Here is a 19,544-nt window from a genome sequence, read left to right as displayed (position 1 = left end):
TTCACAAGCCTCTTTCCCGCGAAATTCTATTCGTTCAGGGAAGAAATGGAGGAGATAAAGCAGGAGATCCTATCCCTCTCTGCAAAGTATTCCTCCAAGTGCGTGGAGTCCGCTGCCCTGGAGGAGAAAGTAGGCTCCCTCACTAAACAACTTGCTCAAGCGCAACAGCACATCATGCAGCTAGACGTTAGGAACAAACAGCTGAGGGCGCACCTGGTGTTGGAGACCAACGACGGCGCGATCAACGACACGATACACTTGCTGAGGGGCAGGGACAACGAGACAGCCGAGCCCAGAGACGACATCCACAGGCTGCAACAACTGAAGGTAACTGTAGGTTCGCTATGGACTCGCAAACACGTAGATGTGGTTAACAATTGTACATTACTAAATGATTAACTCCGCCGCAATTACAACCCCCCGCGAGCTTTCCGCAGTTACACCAGAACCTCTGACGCCTGCTCGTCGGAGATACCCAAACTGGCACGTGACGATTGTACATAGGCGGTGACATTGCCAGTCAGAGGTACACTTAGGTACAGCAAAGCTTCTGCGTTCGCGAGCCTTGTATCTGTACATATTTTACCTGCCAAATAGTAGGATACAGTCGCACCACGATGTTACCGATCACGAAGGCTTTACTGTACCTACTACTGTCGCTGAACAGTTTGGGTACACCCCTTCGAACTGTCTCCGACCCCCGTAATTCGTGTACCCGTCGCACAGTCCCCCGGCACCGATCGAACCGATCGTTAACCCACCCATCGGCCGCGCGCCGCACTGACGCATCTATATTTTCGATATTTCACTAACAGCATGGGGACGCCGTTCGCGACACGAAATCATCTACGCCGCTAAACTGCTCGCCGCCGTATTCGCCGCACCGCGTCCGGAGTAGTCACGAGTCGTCGCCGCTGGCCCGGGCGAATAGTAGCAGCGAGGAGCAGAGATTAGCGGGCGAACGGCCGAGAAGCTCGGCGTCCACGTTGCAAAAGGCCACGCTGTCCGCCACGGACAAGCCGGCCAGCGCGTTCTCGTACAAGGTTGAACGCATTAAATCGGTGTCGTTGCCTTACTCGAGTAACTTGGTTAGGCAGGGGAGTAGTACCGGCGTTCCGTCGCACGATAGCAAAGAGGTGAGCTTAGGGCAAAAGAGTCAAGAGCGTAACGGCCTGGCCTCGCCACTATGGGACAGCTTAAGGCCCAGGAGCGGATTGCCCCATCAGTATCAAGGTACAGAAGAAAGATGAACTCACTCGTGGAAACGTTGCCTCCTCCTTCACCCCCGGCGCGACGGTGGTGGCGGTGGATCGCGTTTCGAGATACCCCCTGGAACGCCTCTGCTTCTCTCTATCGAAAAGTATCCTGCAATTCATCGTACTCGAGCGTATCGGAGGGACACGTTCCATCGAGCCGACTGTCTCGTTGCTTTCTTGTCGATGGTACTATGCTGTAACACACTCGTGGATCACTCGACGATCGTTCGTTCGCTCGAGCTCTTTCTTCTTCCGCTCGCGATCACAGCCAACTCTAGCATGCGAAACTCTCGTGGCTCGATCTCTGTTATCTGTCGCGAGGGAGAACCTTTGCGATCCGTTCACTGTGCGTTAAAGGATGAGAAGGGGAAACGTAAGACTAACCGGGTGCTTTCGTCTACGCATTAACCGCTTCGAGGATATTAATCGTTGCTAACGGCTGTCGCCTGTGCGTGCTCCAGATTTAACACGCATCACTGTGCATATCATTTCGACGTTTGTACGTGCTTCCACGGTTTGCCAAGTACGATACGCATAAACCGATCGAGGGTCGTCTAACTTGGCTACTTTGCTAACGGGAGACATGTAATTTTACGCATTAACGGTACGCAGTAACGCAAAAGTAACCCTGCCTTGCGATGAATGTGATCCTGTGCTACTTGAATGTCTAATCTGTACGATGGCTAATTGACTTTGCGCATAATTGCCAGTGTGTATGTACATCAACGCGAGGAGCGCGCAGGAATCGAACGAAGCACAATATATCCTGTCATTGAGCTTTTCTAGATTCACTATTCTGACCAGACTTTTTCACCCTTTTTACGAATGACATATTTTTGCAACGTACGATACGACACTGAACTGCAGCTTGGATTTCTGCGCGCTTCTAAGCATCGGCGAGTATAACTTCTAACGAATAACGTCGCTTAACCACTGAGAACATCTTAGATGTGTAAGATAGTCATTCGAATCATCTATTCTACCCATCGTGCATCGTTCAGAAAGTAATCAAAGGCCTTGAATGGCAGCGTAGGAATAGTGGAAAGCGTTTCTGTTATACATTTATAATAGAGACTCGATACAGACCTTCCAATGGTTTCACACAGCGACTTGTAACTCTGTTTGTAATGTGGGTATAGAAAGGGAAAGAGAACCGTGCTGACGGGATAATCGTATTTGGATGATTCTTTGATACGAAAGGTGGCACAGCAGAGATGCGAGTCGGCGGCGCTGGTACCCGGTGGCAGGACAGCAAGCAAAGTGAAAAGCAGCAACATTCGGCGGCATACAGCCTCCGTGCCAACAATCCTCACACGTCCCGCCTCACCCCGGAACCCCCAGCTCTCTCCGTTGCAGGTGTGTTCAGTTCTTTGCCGATTGCAACGAGAATTTTATCAAATCAGACTACCTTTGCGCTACGTTTCTGATGCTACTGGCCTTCCGTAGCAGCAAAGGGCTAACTGGATCAGCCAGCATCTGCTCAGAGGTTTGCTTATGCATATAAAATAGATTTCATGCGACGATAACGTCAGACGTTCTAGTATTTTAATTGGTATGCATAAACAGACCAAAGTGGATCGTGCTGGTATAGTTTTCTTAAATCTCCGGGTTTCCCGATGCCTACCTTCTAAGCTTGCTAATGTTCCTAAGCATTCGACGTTCGAAGCTGGATAATTTTGTGCAATTCTATTTGCAGAGCTGATGAGGTCTCCAGCAGTGAGGTGGTCCAGCAGAAGTTGTCGCAGCCTGCCTCCTACACCCACACCGAGTTACCATCACCCGCTCCACCCCCCACTGCCAGCGGTGGGCATGGTCGCCGAGAGGAAGAAACGTTTTGAGCTCTAAATCCTTGCTACCTTCCAAAGCCTCGAATCAGAGATACACCACAGATCTTATAGGATTTCCAATCAGCCTCGCGGGTCGGTCACTCGCTCTATATGGTGCTACAGTGGTCGCTCGCTTCTACACCGCTATCTTCCTCGTTGAAGAGGAGGTTTCGATTCCGATTCGTCATCCCCTAGAATATACTGTCTTCGAGCGTTCCTCGTCCAACCAACCGAGTAACACTTTCCAACGACAATCCACAAGCATTTCGTCACTGCCACACGCAATTAGAGCTTGTTCGGCGGTAGAGCGGAGCAGGGCGTAATTTCGTGTCAATTAAAGTACGGTCGCCCGGGATCGAGCTCGTCGCCACTTAACAATATTGAGCATGTTTATCAGGTAAACATGATTCAATAGCCGAAACGAGGCTCGTGTCTCGCGCGATATGATCGCCAGTTCTGCGTCACGATTAGAACGGATAGAGCGGATTCATTGGACGTCTGTCACGGTCGTGGTGCCGCGCTCTGTGTTATTTCCAAGGGACTTTTTACCACTGAGACTTTTGCTAAGTACGTTTACAAAGCCGCCAACGGGCGTCGTTTGATATGCATTTAGACTTTGATACGCGAATATTTTCCCCGCAGGTGCGAAGTAGCGGTCGCCTTGAACGACCGCTCTCTCGAGCGACGAGCATTTTTCGGGCATTATTACATTGTCAGCCGTTTCTCGAGCCTGCCCAGTTATTTCTCCAGGGATGAGTGTTGCAGGACTCGTTGGCAATTGTCTGCACCGTCTGTTTCCACGGCACTGTTTCATTATTTAGTTTGGTTCGAATCCATGATTTGTTCCGTTTTGCGAAAGGTTTGCTCGGGCGCGGTTGCCAGGGCAAACCTTTCCCAACATGCCTCCTGCGTAGGTAACGAGTCTTGTCCAGGTTTAAGTCGACGAATCAGTTCTGTTTGTAATCGTAGCTTCATCTATTGTGCAATGTATTCTTAATCGACGAGAGCTTAGCATCTCATACCGAAGGGGTTGAAGAACAGGTCCTGGAGGTGTTTAGGGGCAACGAGAAACGGCCAAAAAAGCAGTAGATGCAGAGGAGGTATCGTAGAACGCCGATTGTCTAGAGAAGAGAGGGCGGAGTTCATTGAGAAAGAGAGCAGAGATTAAATGGTAAGGTGAGGGAAAGTTGATGTAGAGAAAAGTATGAATAGGCAAGTAAAAGGGGGAACAGCTTACAGTTAGTTAGTTATCAAATGTTTTATTCGGCTGAAACAGAGTTTGCGTGTCCCTGGACGCAGTAGCTAATAAATCAGGCTCAAAAGAGAGCGTAAGTACGGATAACCGGCGTTTTATCGTACCACATATCATGCATACAAGTGTCGTGATAATTAATGCAATGTAACGCATACGTGTTTATCGGTGTGAAAGCATACAGGCGAATATTAATCGTCAAAATCGTTGCAATTTGTTGATTTCGCGGTGTTACGTTTTTGAAATGGATTCGGTGCGATCGCAAGATCCGTTCTCTATCTTGCGACTCTACGAGGGGGCTAATTTTAAACCGACGACGATTGGCTGATAGTTCGTCATTTACGGAGGCTTCGATTTCTGTTTTCATTTGTTGACACGTTGATCGCGGTTGCATTCATCACCCTCTCCCCCCATTTTCTTCGTTTTGTACAGTGAAATTCGGCGAACGCGTTAGAACGGAAACTGGAGAACGCATTATCTCGTCTAAAGTCCCACGGACACAAGTATATTCCCTTCTTTCTTCAATTCTCCTCCCTCCGTTTCGTCTCTTTCCTTTTCTCCCTTGTCTCGTCAATCTTCGAGGGTTCGAACGAAACTACTTTTACGCTTGTTTCGCTCTTGTTATGTATAGATTTTGCACATATGAATATACAGCGTTGTCGCGTTGCACTGTGTATTACCGCATCTTCTCATCGTGTAAATTGTTTTGTCGAGTCGCGATCATTTTTTTGATGTTAATACTGTATAGTTTATGACGTTTCGATTTAAGAAGCAAAAGTATAAATAGCCTAGAATTAACCCCTTCCATAATGAAAGTGGATTGTTTATATGATATGTTATTATTGTATTCTATATTATATATTGTCGCGGTTCGTTCCATCGACGGGTGTTCCACAGACACCCGAGGGGTAGGGAAGGGGGGGGGGCGACATTGAACGAAGCGAAAAAAAAAGGAATAATCGATAACAATACGATTCATTATCTCTTATGTAGAGTAATTACTCAGGATTGTTTAACATTTATAATATATTACGATTATACTTATTGTATTTGTATTATAATTTATAACAACGTTTGAAATAAAATATAGTAACCATTGACGTGAACTCGCGCTGTTCCGGTCGACTTTCTGTGAATTTAATTGCTAATAATCCCAACGCCAAACCGTTGATAAGATTTTAATGGAATCTTTCAGCACTTTCATTTCAAACATCTGCGCCACTTCTCGCTCTTTAATTTGCAATCCGGATACATTACTTTGTGCCATCTCTTTCGACGGCATGTTCTCCTGTTACAAAGCCCAATTTGGTGCATTCTGAAAATTTTCGCCAGATTTTGGCCAATATATCAGGAGAACATGAAGTGGAAAGAGGTATTCTGAATTTCAGCTTCGAAGGCATCCTCGATTCTCTCTCCGAAGACGTAACTTAGTGCCACCTCTTTCGACATCATGTTCTCCTAGTACATAGCCGAATTTTTGGGCGTTCTCAAAATTTTTGCCAGATTTTAGCCCAGGTATCAGGAGAACATGAAGTGAAAAGAGGTATTCTGAATTTCAGCTTCGAAGGCATCTTCGATTCTCTCTCCGAAGACGTTACTTAGTGCCACCTCTTTCGACATCATGTTCTCCTGTTACAAAGCCCAATTTGGTGCATTCTGAAAATTTTCGCCAGATTTTGGCCCAGGTATTAGGAGAACATGAAGCGAAAAGAGGTATTCTGAATTTCAGCTTCGAAGGCATCCTCGATTCTCTCTCCGAAGACTTTACTTAGTGCCACCTCTTTCGACATCATGTTTTCCTGTTACAAAGCCCAATTTTGTGCATTCTGAAAATTTTTGCCAGATTTTGGTCCAGGTATCAGGAGAACATGAAGCGAAAAGAGGTATTCTGAATTTCAGCTTCGAAGGCATCCTCGATTCTCTCTCCGAAGACTTTACTTAGTGCCACCTCTTTCGACAGCATGTTCTCCTGTTACAAAGCCCAATTTGGTGCATTCTGAAAATTTTCGCCAGATTTTGGCCAATATATCAGGAGAACATGAAGCGAAAAGAGGTATTCTGAATTTCAGCTTCGAAGGCATCCTCGATTCTCTCTCCGAAGACTTTACTTAGTGCCACCTCTTTCGACGGCATGTTCTCCTGTTACAAAGCCCAATTTTGTACATTCTGAAAATTTGTGCCAGATTTTGGCCCAGGTATCAGGAGAACATGAAGCGAAAAGAGGTATTCTGAATTTCAGCTTCGAAGGCATCCTCGATTCTCTCTCCGAAGACTTTACTTAGTGCCACCTCTTTCGACATCATATTTTCCTGTTACAAAGCCCAATTTTGTACATTCTGAAAATTTGTGCCAGATTTTGGCCCAGGTATTAGGAGAACATGAAGCGAAAAGAGGTATTCTGAATTTCAGCTTCGAAGGCATCCTCGATTCTCTCTCCGAAGACTTTACTTAGTGCCACCTGTTTCGACAGCATGTTTTCCTGTTACAAAGCCCAATTTTGTGCATTCTGAAAATTTTTGCCAGATTTTGGCCCAGGTATCAGGAGAACATGAAGCGAAAAGAAGTATTCTGAATTTCAGCTTCGAAGGCATCCTCGATTCTCTCTCCGAAGACTTTACTTAGTGCCACCTCTTTCGACAGCATGTTCTCCTGTTACAAAGCCCAATTTGGTGCATTCTGAAAATTTTCGCCAGATTTTGGCCAATATATCAGGAGAACATGAAGCGAAAAGAGGTATTCTGAATTTCAGCTTCGAAGGCATCCTCGATTCTCTCTCCGAAGACTTTACTTAGTGCCACCTCTTTCGACGGCATGTTCTCCTGTTACAAAGCCCAATTTTGTACATTCTGAAAATTTGTGCCAGATTTTGGCCCAGGTATTAGGAGAACATGAAGCGAAAAGAGGTATTCTGAATTTCAGCTTCGAAGGCATCCTCGATTCTCTCTCCGAAGACTTTACTTAGTGCCACCTCTTTCGACATCATGTTTTCCTGTTACAAAGCCCAATTTTGTACATTCTGAAAATTTGTGCCAGATTTTGGCCCAGGTATCAGGAGAACATGAAGCGAAAAGAGGTATTCTGAATTTCAGCTTCGAAGGCATCCTCGATTCTCTCTCCGAAGACTTTACTTAGAGCCACCTCTTTCGACGGCATGTTCTCCTGTTACCTGGGCCAAAATCTGGCAAAAATTTTCAGATATATCTAAAATCTGGCTTCGTAACAGGATAACATGACGTGGAAAGAGGTAGCGCAAAGTAATGTCTCCGAAGAGAAGTAGAAGCCTTGAACGAAAGTCGATAGAGTTTGAGAGTAGTGAATGGCATATTTAAAGTAGTGCTTTAATGCAAAGATTTTTAAAACCAGTCTGCGTGGAAGGATCTTTTTAGGTGTTCCTTTTAGCATGTCTTTTATATGTGATTTGGAATAGGAAGGAGTAAGTAGTGCTCGTTAAATAAAAAAACTCTTTTACCACTTAGCTGCAATTTATTCAAATAAGTGAAATGCAATACAATGAAATGTTACAAGTGTAACTGGGTAATTCGGCTGAAGCAGTATCTTGTGCAAACTTCATATCAATGAACACAGTCGAAAATGCAGCCGGTTGAACGTCTTTTATGTAAAAATTTCTTACCTGTAAAGCAGAAATATACACGATTAATAATCGCTCTAGTTACAGTATGTGAGATTAGTTACATCGCATCGGCACACTGTAAACTCTAAACATGTCACACATGTGCAAGGAGGCACACACACACAGCATTTCAACAGATTTCAGAGTACGTAGTTGCTGAATTGGCCGCATCTCGTGTCGCACCCAACGTTACCGACTGATTCTAAAATAAGATTACAGTGCTACGAGTGGTAGGAATTAATATTAAATCTTACCGAAAACATATAAAATCTAAAACGACTAATTTCAATCAACATGTTGCACAATAAAATTATTCCCTTTACTAATATATTTTCATACGTGACAAAATGTTGTAACGTTTCTCCCATTTTCAATAATAGACAAGTCAAGTTACTAAAAATATATTTCTTCTTACAGGTTTTAACTTCGGAATATTTCGACGGAATGATGGAAACCTTGATAGCAATCACAAGAAAATAGTGACTTTATATACCTTATACTTTAATGTAACACTGTAAAGGCCTTTTATGCAAATATATAGAAAGAAACTTGAAACAAACTGTATTATTATTCAGAAATACCTTTTACATATTCCTATCCAAATTTCAAATATCTATGGTATTTCCTTAAGAATACCATAGATTTCCTTTGTTAATAACTCGATATTGAAGAAAATTTTGCAACTAGTGCCCATGGAATACTATTCAGAAATTACAAGCTTCGAGTCTTTCAAAAGCATCACATTAACCGAGAACTGTTTGAAGGCCCATGAAAGGCGTAGCTCTTGTTCGCTACTTTAAGGCGATGCCTTCGAAGCTGAAATTCAGAATACCTCTTTTCGCTTCATGTTCTCCTGATACCTGGGCCAAAATCTGGCAAAACTTTTCAGAATGCACAAAATTGGGCTTTGTAACAGGATAACATGCCGTCGAAAGAGATGGCACAAAGTAATGTCTCCGGAGAGAGAATCGAGGATGCCTTCGAAGCTGAAATTCAGAATACCTCTTTTCGCTTCATGTTCTCCTGATACCTGGGCCAAAATCTGGCAAAAATTTTCAGAATGCACAAAATTGGGTTTTGTAACAGGAGAACATGATGTCGAAAGAGGTGGCACTAAGTAATGTCTTCGGAGAGACAATCGAGGATGCCTTCGAAGCTGAAATTCAGAATACCTCTTTTCGCTTCATGTTCTCCTAATACCTGGGCCAAAATCTGGCACAAATTTTCAGAATGTACAAAATTGGGCTTTGTAACAGGAGAACATGCCGTCGAAAGAGGTGGCACTAAGTAAAGTCTTCGGAGAGAAAATCGAGGATGCCTTCGAAGCTGAAATTCAGAATACCTCTTTTCGCTTCACGTTCTCCTGATACCTGGGCCAAAATCTGGCGAAAATTTTCAGAATGCACAAAATTGGGCTTTGTAACAGGAGAACATGCCGTCGAAAGAGGTGGCTCTAACTAAAGTCTTCGGAGAGAGAATCGAGGATGCCTTCGAAGCTGAAATTCAGAATACCTCTTTTCGCTTCATGTTCTCCTAATACCTGGGCCAATATCTGGCACAAATTTTCAGAATGTACAAAATTGGGCTTTGTAACAGGAAAATATGATGTCGAAAGAGGTGGCACTAAGTAAAGTCTTCGGAGAGAGAATCGAGGATGCCTTCGAAGCTGAAATTCAGAATACCTCTTTTCGCTTCATGTTCTCCTAATACCTGGGCCAAAATCTGGCAAAACTTTTCAGAATGCACAAAATTGGGCTTTGTAACAGGAGAACATGCCGTCGAAAGAGATGGCACAAAGTAATGTCTCCGGAGAGAGAATCGAGGATGCCTTCGAAGCTGAAATTCAGAATACCTCTTTTCGCTTCATGTTCTCCTGATACCTGGGCCAAAATCAGGCAAAACTATTCAGAATGCACAAAATTGGGCTTTGTAAGAGGAGAACATGCTGTCGAAAGAGATGGCACAAATTAATGTCTCCGGAGAGAGAATCGAGGATGCCTTCGAAGCTGAAATTCAGAATACCTCTTTTCGCTTCATGTTCTCCTGATACCTGGGCCAAAATCTGGCACAAATTTTCAGAATGTACAAAATTGGGCTTTGTAACAGGAAAACATGATGTCGAAAGAGGTGGCACTAAGTAAAGTCTTCGGAGAGAATCGAGGATGCCTTCGAAGCTGAAATTCAGAATACCTCTTTTCGCTTCATGTTCTCCTAATACCTGGGCCAAAATCTGGCACAAATTTTCAGAATGTACAAAATTGGGCTTTGTAACAGGAAAACATGATGTCGAAAGAGGTGGCACTAAGTAAAGTCTTCGCAGAGAGAATCGAGGATGCCTTCGAAGCTGAAATTCAGAATACCTCTTTTCGCTTCATGTTCTCCTAATACCTGGGCCAAAATCTGGCAAAACTTTTCAGAATGCACAAAATTGGGCTGTGTAACAGGAGAACATGCCGTCGAAAGAGATGGCACAAAGTAATGTCTCCGGAGAGAGAATCGAGGATGCCTTCGAAGCTGAAATTCAGAATACCTCTTTTCGCTTCATGTTCTCCTGATACCTGGGCCAAAATCTGGCAAAAATTTTCAGAATGCACAAAATTGGGTTTTGTAACAGGAGAACATGATGTCGAAAGAGGTGGCACTAAGTAATGTCTTCGGAGAGACAATCGAGGATGCCTTCGAAGCTGAAATTCAGAATACCTCTTTTCGCTTCATGTTCTCCTAATACCTGGGCCAAAATCTGGCAAAACTTTTCAGAATGCACAAAATTGGGCTTTGTAACAGGAGAACATGCCGTCGAAAGAGATGGCACAAAGTAATGTCTCCGGAGAGAGAATCGAGGATGCCTTCGAAGCTGAAATTCAGAATACCTCTTTTCGCTTCATGTTCTCCTAATACCTGGGCCAAAATCTGGCACAAATTTTCAGAATGTACAAAATTGGGCTTTGTAACAGGAGAACATGCTGTCGAAAGAGGTGGCACTAAGTAAAGTCTTCGCAGAGAGAATCGAGGATGCCTTCGAAGCTGAAATTCAGAATACCTCTTTTCGCTTCATGTTCTCCTGATACCTGGGCCAAAATCTGGCAAAAATTTTCAGAATGCACAAAATTGGGCTTTGTAACAGGAAAACATGATGTCGAAAGAGGTGGCACTAAGTAAAGTCTTCGGAGAGAGAATCGAGGATGCCTTCGAAGCTGAAATTCAGAATACCTTTTTTCGCTTCATGTTCTCCTAATACCTGGGCCAAAATCTGGCACAAATTTTCAGAATGTACAAAATTGGGCTTTGTAACAGGAAAATATGATGTCGAAAGAGGTGGCACTAAGTAAAGTCTTCGGAGAGAGAATCGAGGATGCCTTCGAAGCTGAAATTCAGAATACCTCTTTTCGCTTCATGTTCTCCTAATACCTGGGCCAAAATCTGGCACAAATTTTCAGAATGTACAAAATTGGGCTTTGTAACAGGAAAATATGATGTCGAAAGAGGTGGCACTAAGTAAAGTCTTCGGAGAGAGAATCGAGGATGCCTTCGAAGCTGAAATTCAGAATACCTCTTTTCGCTTCATGTTCTCTTGATACCTGGGCCAAAATCTGGCAAAAATTTTCAGAATGCACAAAATTGGGCTTTGTAACAGGAAAACATGATGTCGAAGGAGGTGGCACTAAGTAAAGTCTTCGGAGAGACAATCGAGGATGCCTTCGAAGCTGAAATTCAGAATACCTCTTTTCGCTTCATGTTCTCCTGATACCTGGGCCAAAATCTGGCAAAAATTTTCAGAATGCACAAAATTGGGCTTTGTAACAGGAAAACATGATGTCGAAAGAGGTGGCACTAAGTAAAGTCTTCGGAGAGAGAATCGAGGATGCCTTCGAAGCTGAAATTCAGAATACCTCTTTTCGCTTCATGTTCTCCTAATACCTGGGCCAAAATCTGGCACAAATTTTCAGAATGCACAAAATTGGGCTTTGTAACAGGAGAACATGCCGTCGAAAGAGATGGCACAAAGTAATGTCTCCGGAGAGAGAATCGAGGATGCCTTCGAAGCTGAAATTCAGAATACCTCTTTTCGCTTCATGTTCTCCTGATACCTGGGCCAAATTCTGGCAAAAATTTTCAGACTGCACAAAATTGGGCTTTGTAACAGGAGAACATGATGTCGAAAGAGGTGGCGCTAAGTAAAGTCTTCGGAGAGAGAATCGAGGATGCCTTCGAAGCTGAAATTCAGAATACCTCTTTTCGCTTCATGTTCTCCTGATACCTGGGCCAAAATCTGGCAAAAATTTTCAGAATGCACAAAATTGGGCTTTGTAACAGGAAAACATGATGTCGAAAGAGGTGGCACTAAGTAAAGTCTTCGGAGAGAGAATCGAGGATGCCTTCGAAGCTGAAATTCAGAATACCTCTTTTCGCTTCATGTTCTCCTAATACCTGGGCCAAAATCTGGCACATATTTTCAGAATGTACAAAATTGGGCTTTGTAACAGGAAAACATGATGTCGAAAGAGGTGGCGCTAAGTAAAGTCTTCGGAGAGAGAATCGAGGATGCCTTCGAAGCTGAAATTCAGAATACCTCTTTTCGCTTCATGTTCTCCTAATACCTGGGCCAAAATTTGGCACAAATTTTCAGAATGTACAAAATTGGGCTTTGTAACAGGAGAACATGCCGTCGAAAGAGGTGGCGCTAAGTAAAGTCTTCGGAGAGAGAATCGAGGATGCCTTCGAAGCTGAAATTCAGAATACCTCTTTTCGCTTCATGTTCTCCTAATACCTTGGCCAAAATATGGCACAAATTTTCAGAATGTACAAAATTGGGCTTTGTAACAGGAAAACATGATGTCGAAAGAGGTGGCACTAAGTAAAGTCTTCGGAGAGAGAATCGAGGATGCCTTCGAAGCTGAAATTCAGAATACCTCTTTTCGCTTCATGTTCTCCTAATACCTGGGCCAAAATCTGGCACAAATTTTCAGAATGTACAAAACTGGGCTTTGTAACAGGAGAACATGCCGTCGAAAGAGGTGGCACTAAGTAAAGTCTTCGGAGAGAGAATCGAGGATGCCTTCGAAGCTGAAATTCAGAATACCTCTTTTCGCTTCATGTTCTCCTAATACCTGGGCCAAAATCTGGCACAAATTTTCAGAATGTACAAAATTGGGCTTTGTAACAGGAAAATATGATGTCGAAAGAGATGGCACAAAGTAATGTCTCTGGAGAGAGAATCGAAGATGCCTTCGAAGCTGAAATTCAGAATACCTCTTTTCGCTTCATATTCTCCTGATACCTGGGCCAAAATCTGGCAAAAATTTTCAGAATGCACAAAATTGGGTTTTGTAACAGGAGAACATGATGTCGAAAGAGGTGGCACTAAGTAATGTCTTCGGAGAGACAATCGAGGATGCCTTCGAAGCTGAAATTCAGAATACCTCTTTTCGCTTCATGTTCTCCTGATACCTGGGCCAAAATCTAGCAAAACTTTTCAGAATGCACAAAATTAGGCTTTGTAACAGGAGAACATGCCGTCGAAAGAGGTGGCACTAAGTAACGTCTTCGGAGAGAGAATCGAGGATGCCTTCGAAGCTGAAATTCAGAATACCTCTTTTCGCTTCATGTTCTCCTGATACCTGGGCCAAAATCTGGCAAAAATTTTCAGAATGCACAAAATTGGGCTTTGTAACAGGAGAACATGATGTCGAAAGAGGTGGCACTAAGTAACGTCTTCGGAGAGAGAATCGAGGATGCCTTCGAAGCTGAAATTCAGAATACCTCTTTTCGCTTCATGTTCTCCTGATACCTGGGCCAAAATCTGGCACAAATTTTCAGAATGCACAAAATTGGGCTTTGTAACAGGAGAACATGATGTCGAAAGAGGTGGCACTAAGTAACGTCTTCGGAGAGAGAATCGAGGATGCCTTCGAAGCTGAAATTCAGAATACCTCTTTTCGCTTCATGTTCTCCTGATACCTGGGCCAAAATCTGGCAAAAATTTTCAGATATCTCTAAAATCTGGCTTCGTAACAGGATAACATGACGTGGAAAGAGGTAGCGCAAAGTAATGTCTCCGAAGAGAAGTAGAAGCCTTGAACGAAAGTCGATAGAGTTTGAGAGTAGTGAATGGCATATTTAAAGTAGTGCTTTAATGCAAAGATTTTTAAAACCAGTCTGCGTGGAAGGATTTTTTTAGGTGTTCTTTTTAGCATGTCTTTTATATGTGATTTGGAATAGGAAGGAGTAAGTAGTGCTCGTTAAATAAAAAAACTCTTTTACCACTTAGCTGCAATTTATTCAAATAAGTGAAATGCAATACAATGAAATGTTACAAGTGTAACTGGGTAATTCGGCTGAAGTAGTATCTTGTGCAAACTTCATATCAATGAACACAGTCGAAAATGCAGCCGGTTGAACGTCTTTTATGTAAAAATTTCTTACCTGTAAAGCAGAAATACACACGATTAATAATCGCTCTAGTTACAGTATGTAAGATTAGTTACATCGCATCGGCACACTGTAAACTCTAAACATGTCACACATGTGCAAGCAGGCACACACACACAGCATTTCAACAGATTTCAGAGTACGTAGTTGCTGAATTGGCCGCTGCTCGTGTCGCACCCAACGTTACCGACTGATTCTAAAATAAGATTACAGTGCTACGAGTGGTAGGAATTAATATTAAATCTTACCGGAAACATATAAAATCTAAAACGACTAATTTCAATCAACATGTTGCACAATAAAATTATTCCCTTTACTAATATATTTTCATACGTGACAAAATGTTGTAACGTTTCTCCCATTTTCAATAATAGACAAGTCAAGTTACTAAAAATATATTTCTTCTTACAGGTTTTAACTTCGGAATATTTCGACGGAATGATGGAAACCTTGATAGCAATCACAAGAAAATAGTGACTTTATATACCTTATACTTTAATGTAACACTGTAAAGGCCTTTTATGCAAATATATAGAAAGAAACTTGAAACAAACTGTATTATTATTCAGAAATACCTTTTACATATTCCTATCCAAATTTCAAATATCTATGGTATTTCCTTAAGAATACCATAGATTTCCTTTGTTAATAACTCGATATTGAAGAAAATTTTGCAACTAGTGCCCATGGAATACTATTCAGAAATTACAAGCTTCGAGTCTTTCAAAAGCATCACATTAACCGAGAACTGTTTGAAGGCCCATGAAAGGCGTAGCTCTTGTTCGCTACTTTAAGGCGATGCCTTCGAAGCTGAAATTCAGAATACCTCTTTTCGCTTCATGTTCTCCTGATACCTGGGCCAAAATCTGGCAAAAATTTTCAGAATGCACAAAATTGGGTTTTGTAACAGGAGAACATGATGTCGAAAGAGGTGGCACTAAGTAATGTCTTCGGAGAGACAATCGAGGATGCCTTCGAAGCTGAAATTCAGAATACCTCTTTTCGCTTCATGTTCTCCTAATACCTGGGCCAAAATCTGGCACAAATTTTCAGAATGTACAAAATTGGGCTTTGTAACAGGAGAACATGCCGTCGAAAGAGGTGGCACTAAGTAAAGTCTTCGGAGAGAAAATCGAGGATGCCTTCGAAGCTGAAATTCAGAATACCTCTTTTCGCTTCACGTTCTCCTGATACCTGGGCCAAAATCTGGCGAAAATTTTCAGAATGCACAAAATTGGGCTTTGTAACAGGAGAACATGCCGTCGAAAGAGATGGCACAAAGTAATGTCTTCGGAGAGACAATCGAGGATGCCTTCGAAGCTGAAATTCAGAATACCTCTTTTCGCTTCATGTTCTCCTAATACCTGGGCCAAAATCTGGCACAAATTTTCAGAATGTACAAAATTGGGCTTTGTAACAGGAGAACATGCCGTCGAAAGAGGTGGCTCTAAGTAAAGTCTTCGGAGAGAGAATCGAGGATGCCTTCGAAGCTGAAATTCAGAATACCTCTTTTCGCTTCATGTTCTCCTAATACCTGGGCCAAAATCTGGCACAAATTTTCAGAATGTACAAAATTGGGCTTTGTAACAGGAAAACATGATGTCGAAAGAGGTGGCACTAAGTAAAGTCTTCGGAGAGAGAATCGAGGATGCCTTCGAAGCTGAAATTCAGAATACCTCTTTTCGCTTCATGTTCTCCTAATACCTGGGCCAAAATCTGGCAAAACTTTTCAGAATGCACAAAATTGGGCTTTGTAACAGGAGAACATGCCGTCGAAAGAGATGGCACAAAGTAATGTCTCCGGAGAGAGAATCGAGGATGCCTTCGAAGCTGAAATTCAGAATACCTCTTTTCGCATCATGTTCTCCTGATACCTGGGCCAAAATCTGGCAAAAATTTTCAGAATGCACAAAATTGGGTTTTGTAACAGGAGAACATGATGTCGAAAGAGGTGGCACTAAGTAATGTCTTCGGAGAGACAATCGAGGATGCCTTCGAAGCTGAAATTCAGAATACCTCTTTTCGCTTCATGTTCTCCTGATACCTGGGCCAAAATCAGGCAAAACTATTCAGAATGCACAAAATTGGGCTTTGTAAGAGGAGAACATGCTGTCGAAAGAGATGGCACAAATTAATGTCTCCGGAGAGAGAATCGAGGATGCCTTCGAAGCTGAAATTCAGAATACCTCTTTTCGCTTCATGTTCTCCTGATACCTGGGCCAAAATCTGGCACAAATTTTCAGAATGTACAAAATTGGGCTTTGTAACAGGAAAACATGATGTCGAAAGAGGTGGCACTAAGTAAAGTCTTCGGAGAGAATCGAGGATGCCTTCGAAGCTGAAATTCAGAATACCTCTTTTCGCTTCATGTTCTCCTAATACCTGGGCCAAAATCTGGCACAAATTTTCAGAATGTACAAAATTGGGCTTTGTAACAGGAAAACATGATGTCGAAAGAGGTGGCACTAAGTAAAGTCTTCGCAGAGAGAATCGAGGATGCCTTCGAAGCTGAAATTCAGAATACCTCTTTTCGCTTCATGTTCTCCTGATACCTGGGCCAAAATCTGGCAAAAATTTTCAGAATGCACAAAATTGGGTTTTGTAACAGGAGAACATGATGTCGAAAGAGGTGGCACTAAGTAATGTCTTCGGAGAGACAATCGAGGATGCCTTCGAAGCTGAAATTCAGAATACCTCTTTTCGCTTCATGTTCTCCTAATACCTGGGCCAAAATCTGGCAAAACTTTTCAGAATGCACAAAATTGGGCTTTGTAACAGGAGAACATGCCGTCGAAAGAGATGGCACAAAGTAATGTCTCCGGAGAGAGAATCGAGGATGCCTTCGAAGCTGAAATTCAGAATACCTCTTTTCGCTTCATGTTCTCCTAATACCTGGGCCAAAATCTGGCACAAATTTTCAGAATGTACAAAATTGGGCTTTGTAACAGGAGAACATGCTGTCGAAAGAGGTGGCACTAAGTAAAGTCTTCGCAGAGAGAATCGAGGATGCCTTCGAAGCTGAAATTCAGAATACCTCTTTTCGCTTCATGTTCTCCTGATACCTGGGCCAAAATCTGGCAAAAATTTTCAGAATGCACAAAATTGGGCTTTGTAACAGGAAAACATGATGTCGAAAGAGGTGGCACTAAGTAAAGTCTTCGGAGAGAGAATCGAGGATGCCTTCGAAGCTGAAATTCAGAATACCTTTTTTCGCTTCATGTTCTCCTAATACCTGGGCCAAAATCTGGCACAAATTTTCAGAATGTACAAAATTGGGCTTTGTAACAGGAAAATATGATGTCGAAAGAGGTGGCACTAAGTAAAGTCTTCGGAGAGAGAATCGAGGATGCCTTCGAAGCTGAAATTCAGAATACCTCTTTTCGCTTCATGTTCTCCTGATACCTGGGCCAAAATCTGGCAAAAATTTTCAGAATACACAAAATTGGGCTTTGTAACAGGAAAACATGATGTCGAAAGAGGTGGCACTAAGTAAAGTCTTCGGAGAGAGAATCGAGGATGCCTTCGAAGCTGAAATTCAGAATACCTCTTTTCGCTTCATGTTCTCCTGATACCTGGGCCAAAATCTGGCAAAAATTTTCAGAATGCACAAAATTGGGCTTTGTAACAGGAAAATATGATGTCGAAAGAGGTGGCACTAAGTAAAGTCTTCGGAGAGAGAATCGAGGATGCCTTCGAAGCTGAAATTCAGAATACCTCTTTTCGCTTCATGTTCTCTTGATACCTGGGCCAAAATCTGGCAAAAATTTTCAGAATGCACAAAATTGGGCTTTGTAACAGGAAAACATGATGTCGAAGGAGGTGGCACTAAGTAAAGTCTTCGGAGAGACAATCGAGGATGCCTTCGAAGCTGAAATTCAGAATACCTCTTTTCGCTTCATGTTCTCCTGATACCTGGGCCAAAATCTGGCAAAAATTTTCAGAATGCACAAAATTGGGCTTTGTAACAGGAAAACATGATGTCGAAAGAGGTGGCACTAAGTAAAGTCTTCGGAGAGAGAATCGAGGATGCCTTCGAAGCTGAAATTCAGAATACCTCTTTTCGCTTCATGTTCTCCTAATACCTGGGCCAAAATCTGGCACAAATTTTCAGAATGCACAAAATTGGGCTTTGTAACAGGAGAACATGCCGTCGAAAGAGATGGCACAAAGTAATGTCTCCGGAGAGAGAATCGAGGATGCCTTCGAAGCTGAAATTCAGAATACCTCTTTTCGCTTCATGTTCTCCTGATACCTGGGCCAAATTCTGGCAAAAATTTTCAGACTGCACAAAATTGGGCTTTGTAACAGGAGAACATGATGTCGAAAGAGGTGGCGCTAAGTAAAGTCTTCGGAGAGAGAATCGAGGATGCCTTCGAAGCTGAAATTCAGAATACCTCTTTTCGCTTCATGTTCTCCTGATACCTGGGCCAAAATCTGGCAAAAATTTTCAGAATGCACAAAATTGGGCTTTGTAACAGGAAAACATGATGTCGAAAGAGGTGGCACTAAGTAAAGTCTTCGGAGAGAGAATCGAGGATGCCTTCGAAGCTGAAATTCAGAATACCTCTTTTCGCTTCATGTTCTCCTAATACCTGGGCCAAAATCTGGCACATATTTTCAGAATGTACAAAATTGGGCTTTGTAACAGGAAAACATGATGTCGAAAGAGGTGGCGCTAAGTAAAGTCTTCGGAGAGAGAATCGAGGATGCCTTCGAAGCTGAAATTCAGAATACCTCTTTTCGCTTCATGTTCTCCTAATACCTGGGCCAAAATTTGGCACAAATTTTCAGAATGTACAAAATTGGGCTTTGTAACAGGAGAACATGCCGTCGAAAGAGGTGGCGCTAAGTAAAGTCTTCGGAGAGAGAATCGAGGATGCCTTCGAAGCTGAAATTCAGAATACCTCTTTTCGCTTCATGTTCTCCTAATACCTTGGCCAAAATATGGCACAAATTTTCAGAATGTACAAAATTGGGCTTTGTAACAGGAAAACATGATGTCGAAAGAGGTGGCACTAAGTAAAGTCTTCGGAGAGAGAATCGAGGATGCCTTCGAAGCTGAAATTCAGAATACCTCTTTTCGCTTCATGTTCTCCTAATACCTGGGCCAAAATCTGGCACAAATTTTCAGAATGTACAAAACTGGGCTT

General features: G+C 42.7%; 1 protein-coding gene across 9 annotated transcripts in view; it reads left to right on the top strand.

The window, feature by feature from the left end:
- Osp (myosin phosphatase Rho interacting protein outspread) overlaps window positions 1–5,440 on the top strand; it is a 146,681-nt gene extending 141,241 nt beyond the window's left edge. For 3 of the 9 annotated variants that reach the window (XM_076817896.1, XM_076817900.1, XM_076817895.1), the window contains 4 exons: window positions 9–327; window positions 816–1,233; window positions 2,457–2,612; window positions 2,953–5,440. In XM_076817896.1, the coding sequence (XP_076674011.1) occupies window positions 9–327; window positions 816–1,233; window positions 2,457–2,612; window positions 2,953–3,101 (1,042 nt within the window). In that variant the 3' untranslated portion in view covers window positions 3,102–5,440. Of the gene's footprint in view, window positions 1–8; window positions 328–815; window positions 1,234–2,362; window positions 2,613–2,952 lie in introns of those variants that run through there. The other 6 variants (XM_076817897.1, XM_076817898.1, XM_076817901.1 and 3 more) reach the window with 6 other exon arrangements.
- Window positions 5,441–19,544: the final 14,104 nt, after the last annotated feature.

This window comes from Andrena cerasifolii, chromosome 8 (genome assembly GCF_050908995.1).
Source record: "Andrena cerasifolii isolate SP2316 chromosome 8, iyAndCera1_principal, whole genome shotgun sequence".
In the NCBI taxonomy this organism is placed as follows: domain Eukaryota; kingdom Metazoa; phylum Arthropoda; class Insecta; order Hymenoptera; family Andrenidae; genus Andrena; species Andrena cerasifolii.
This window is presented reverse-complemented; position numbering and strand designations above follow the sequence as displayed.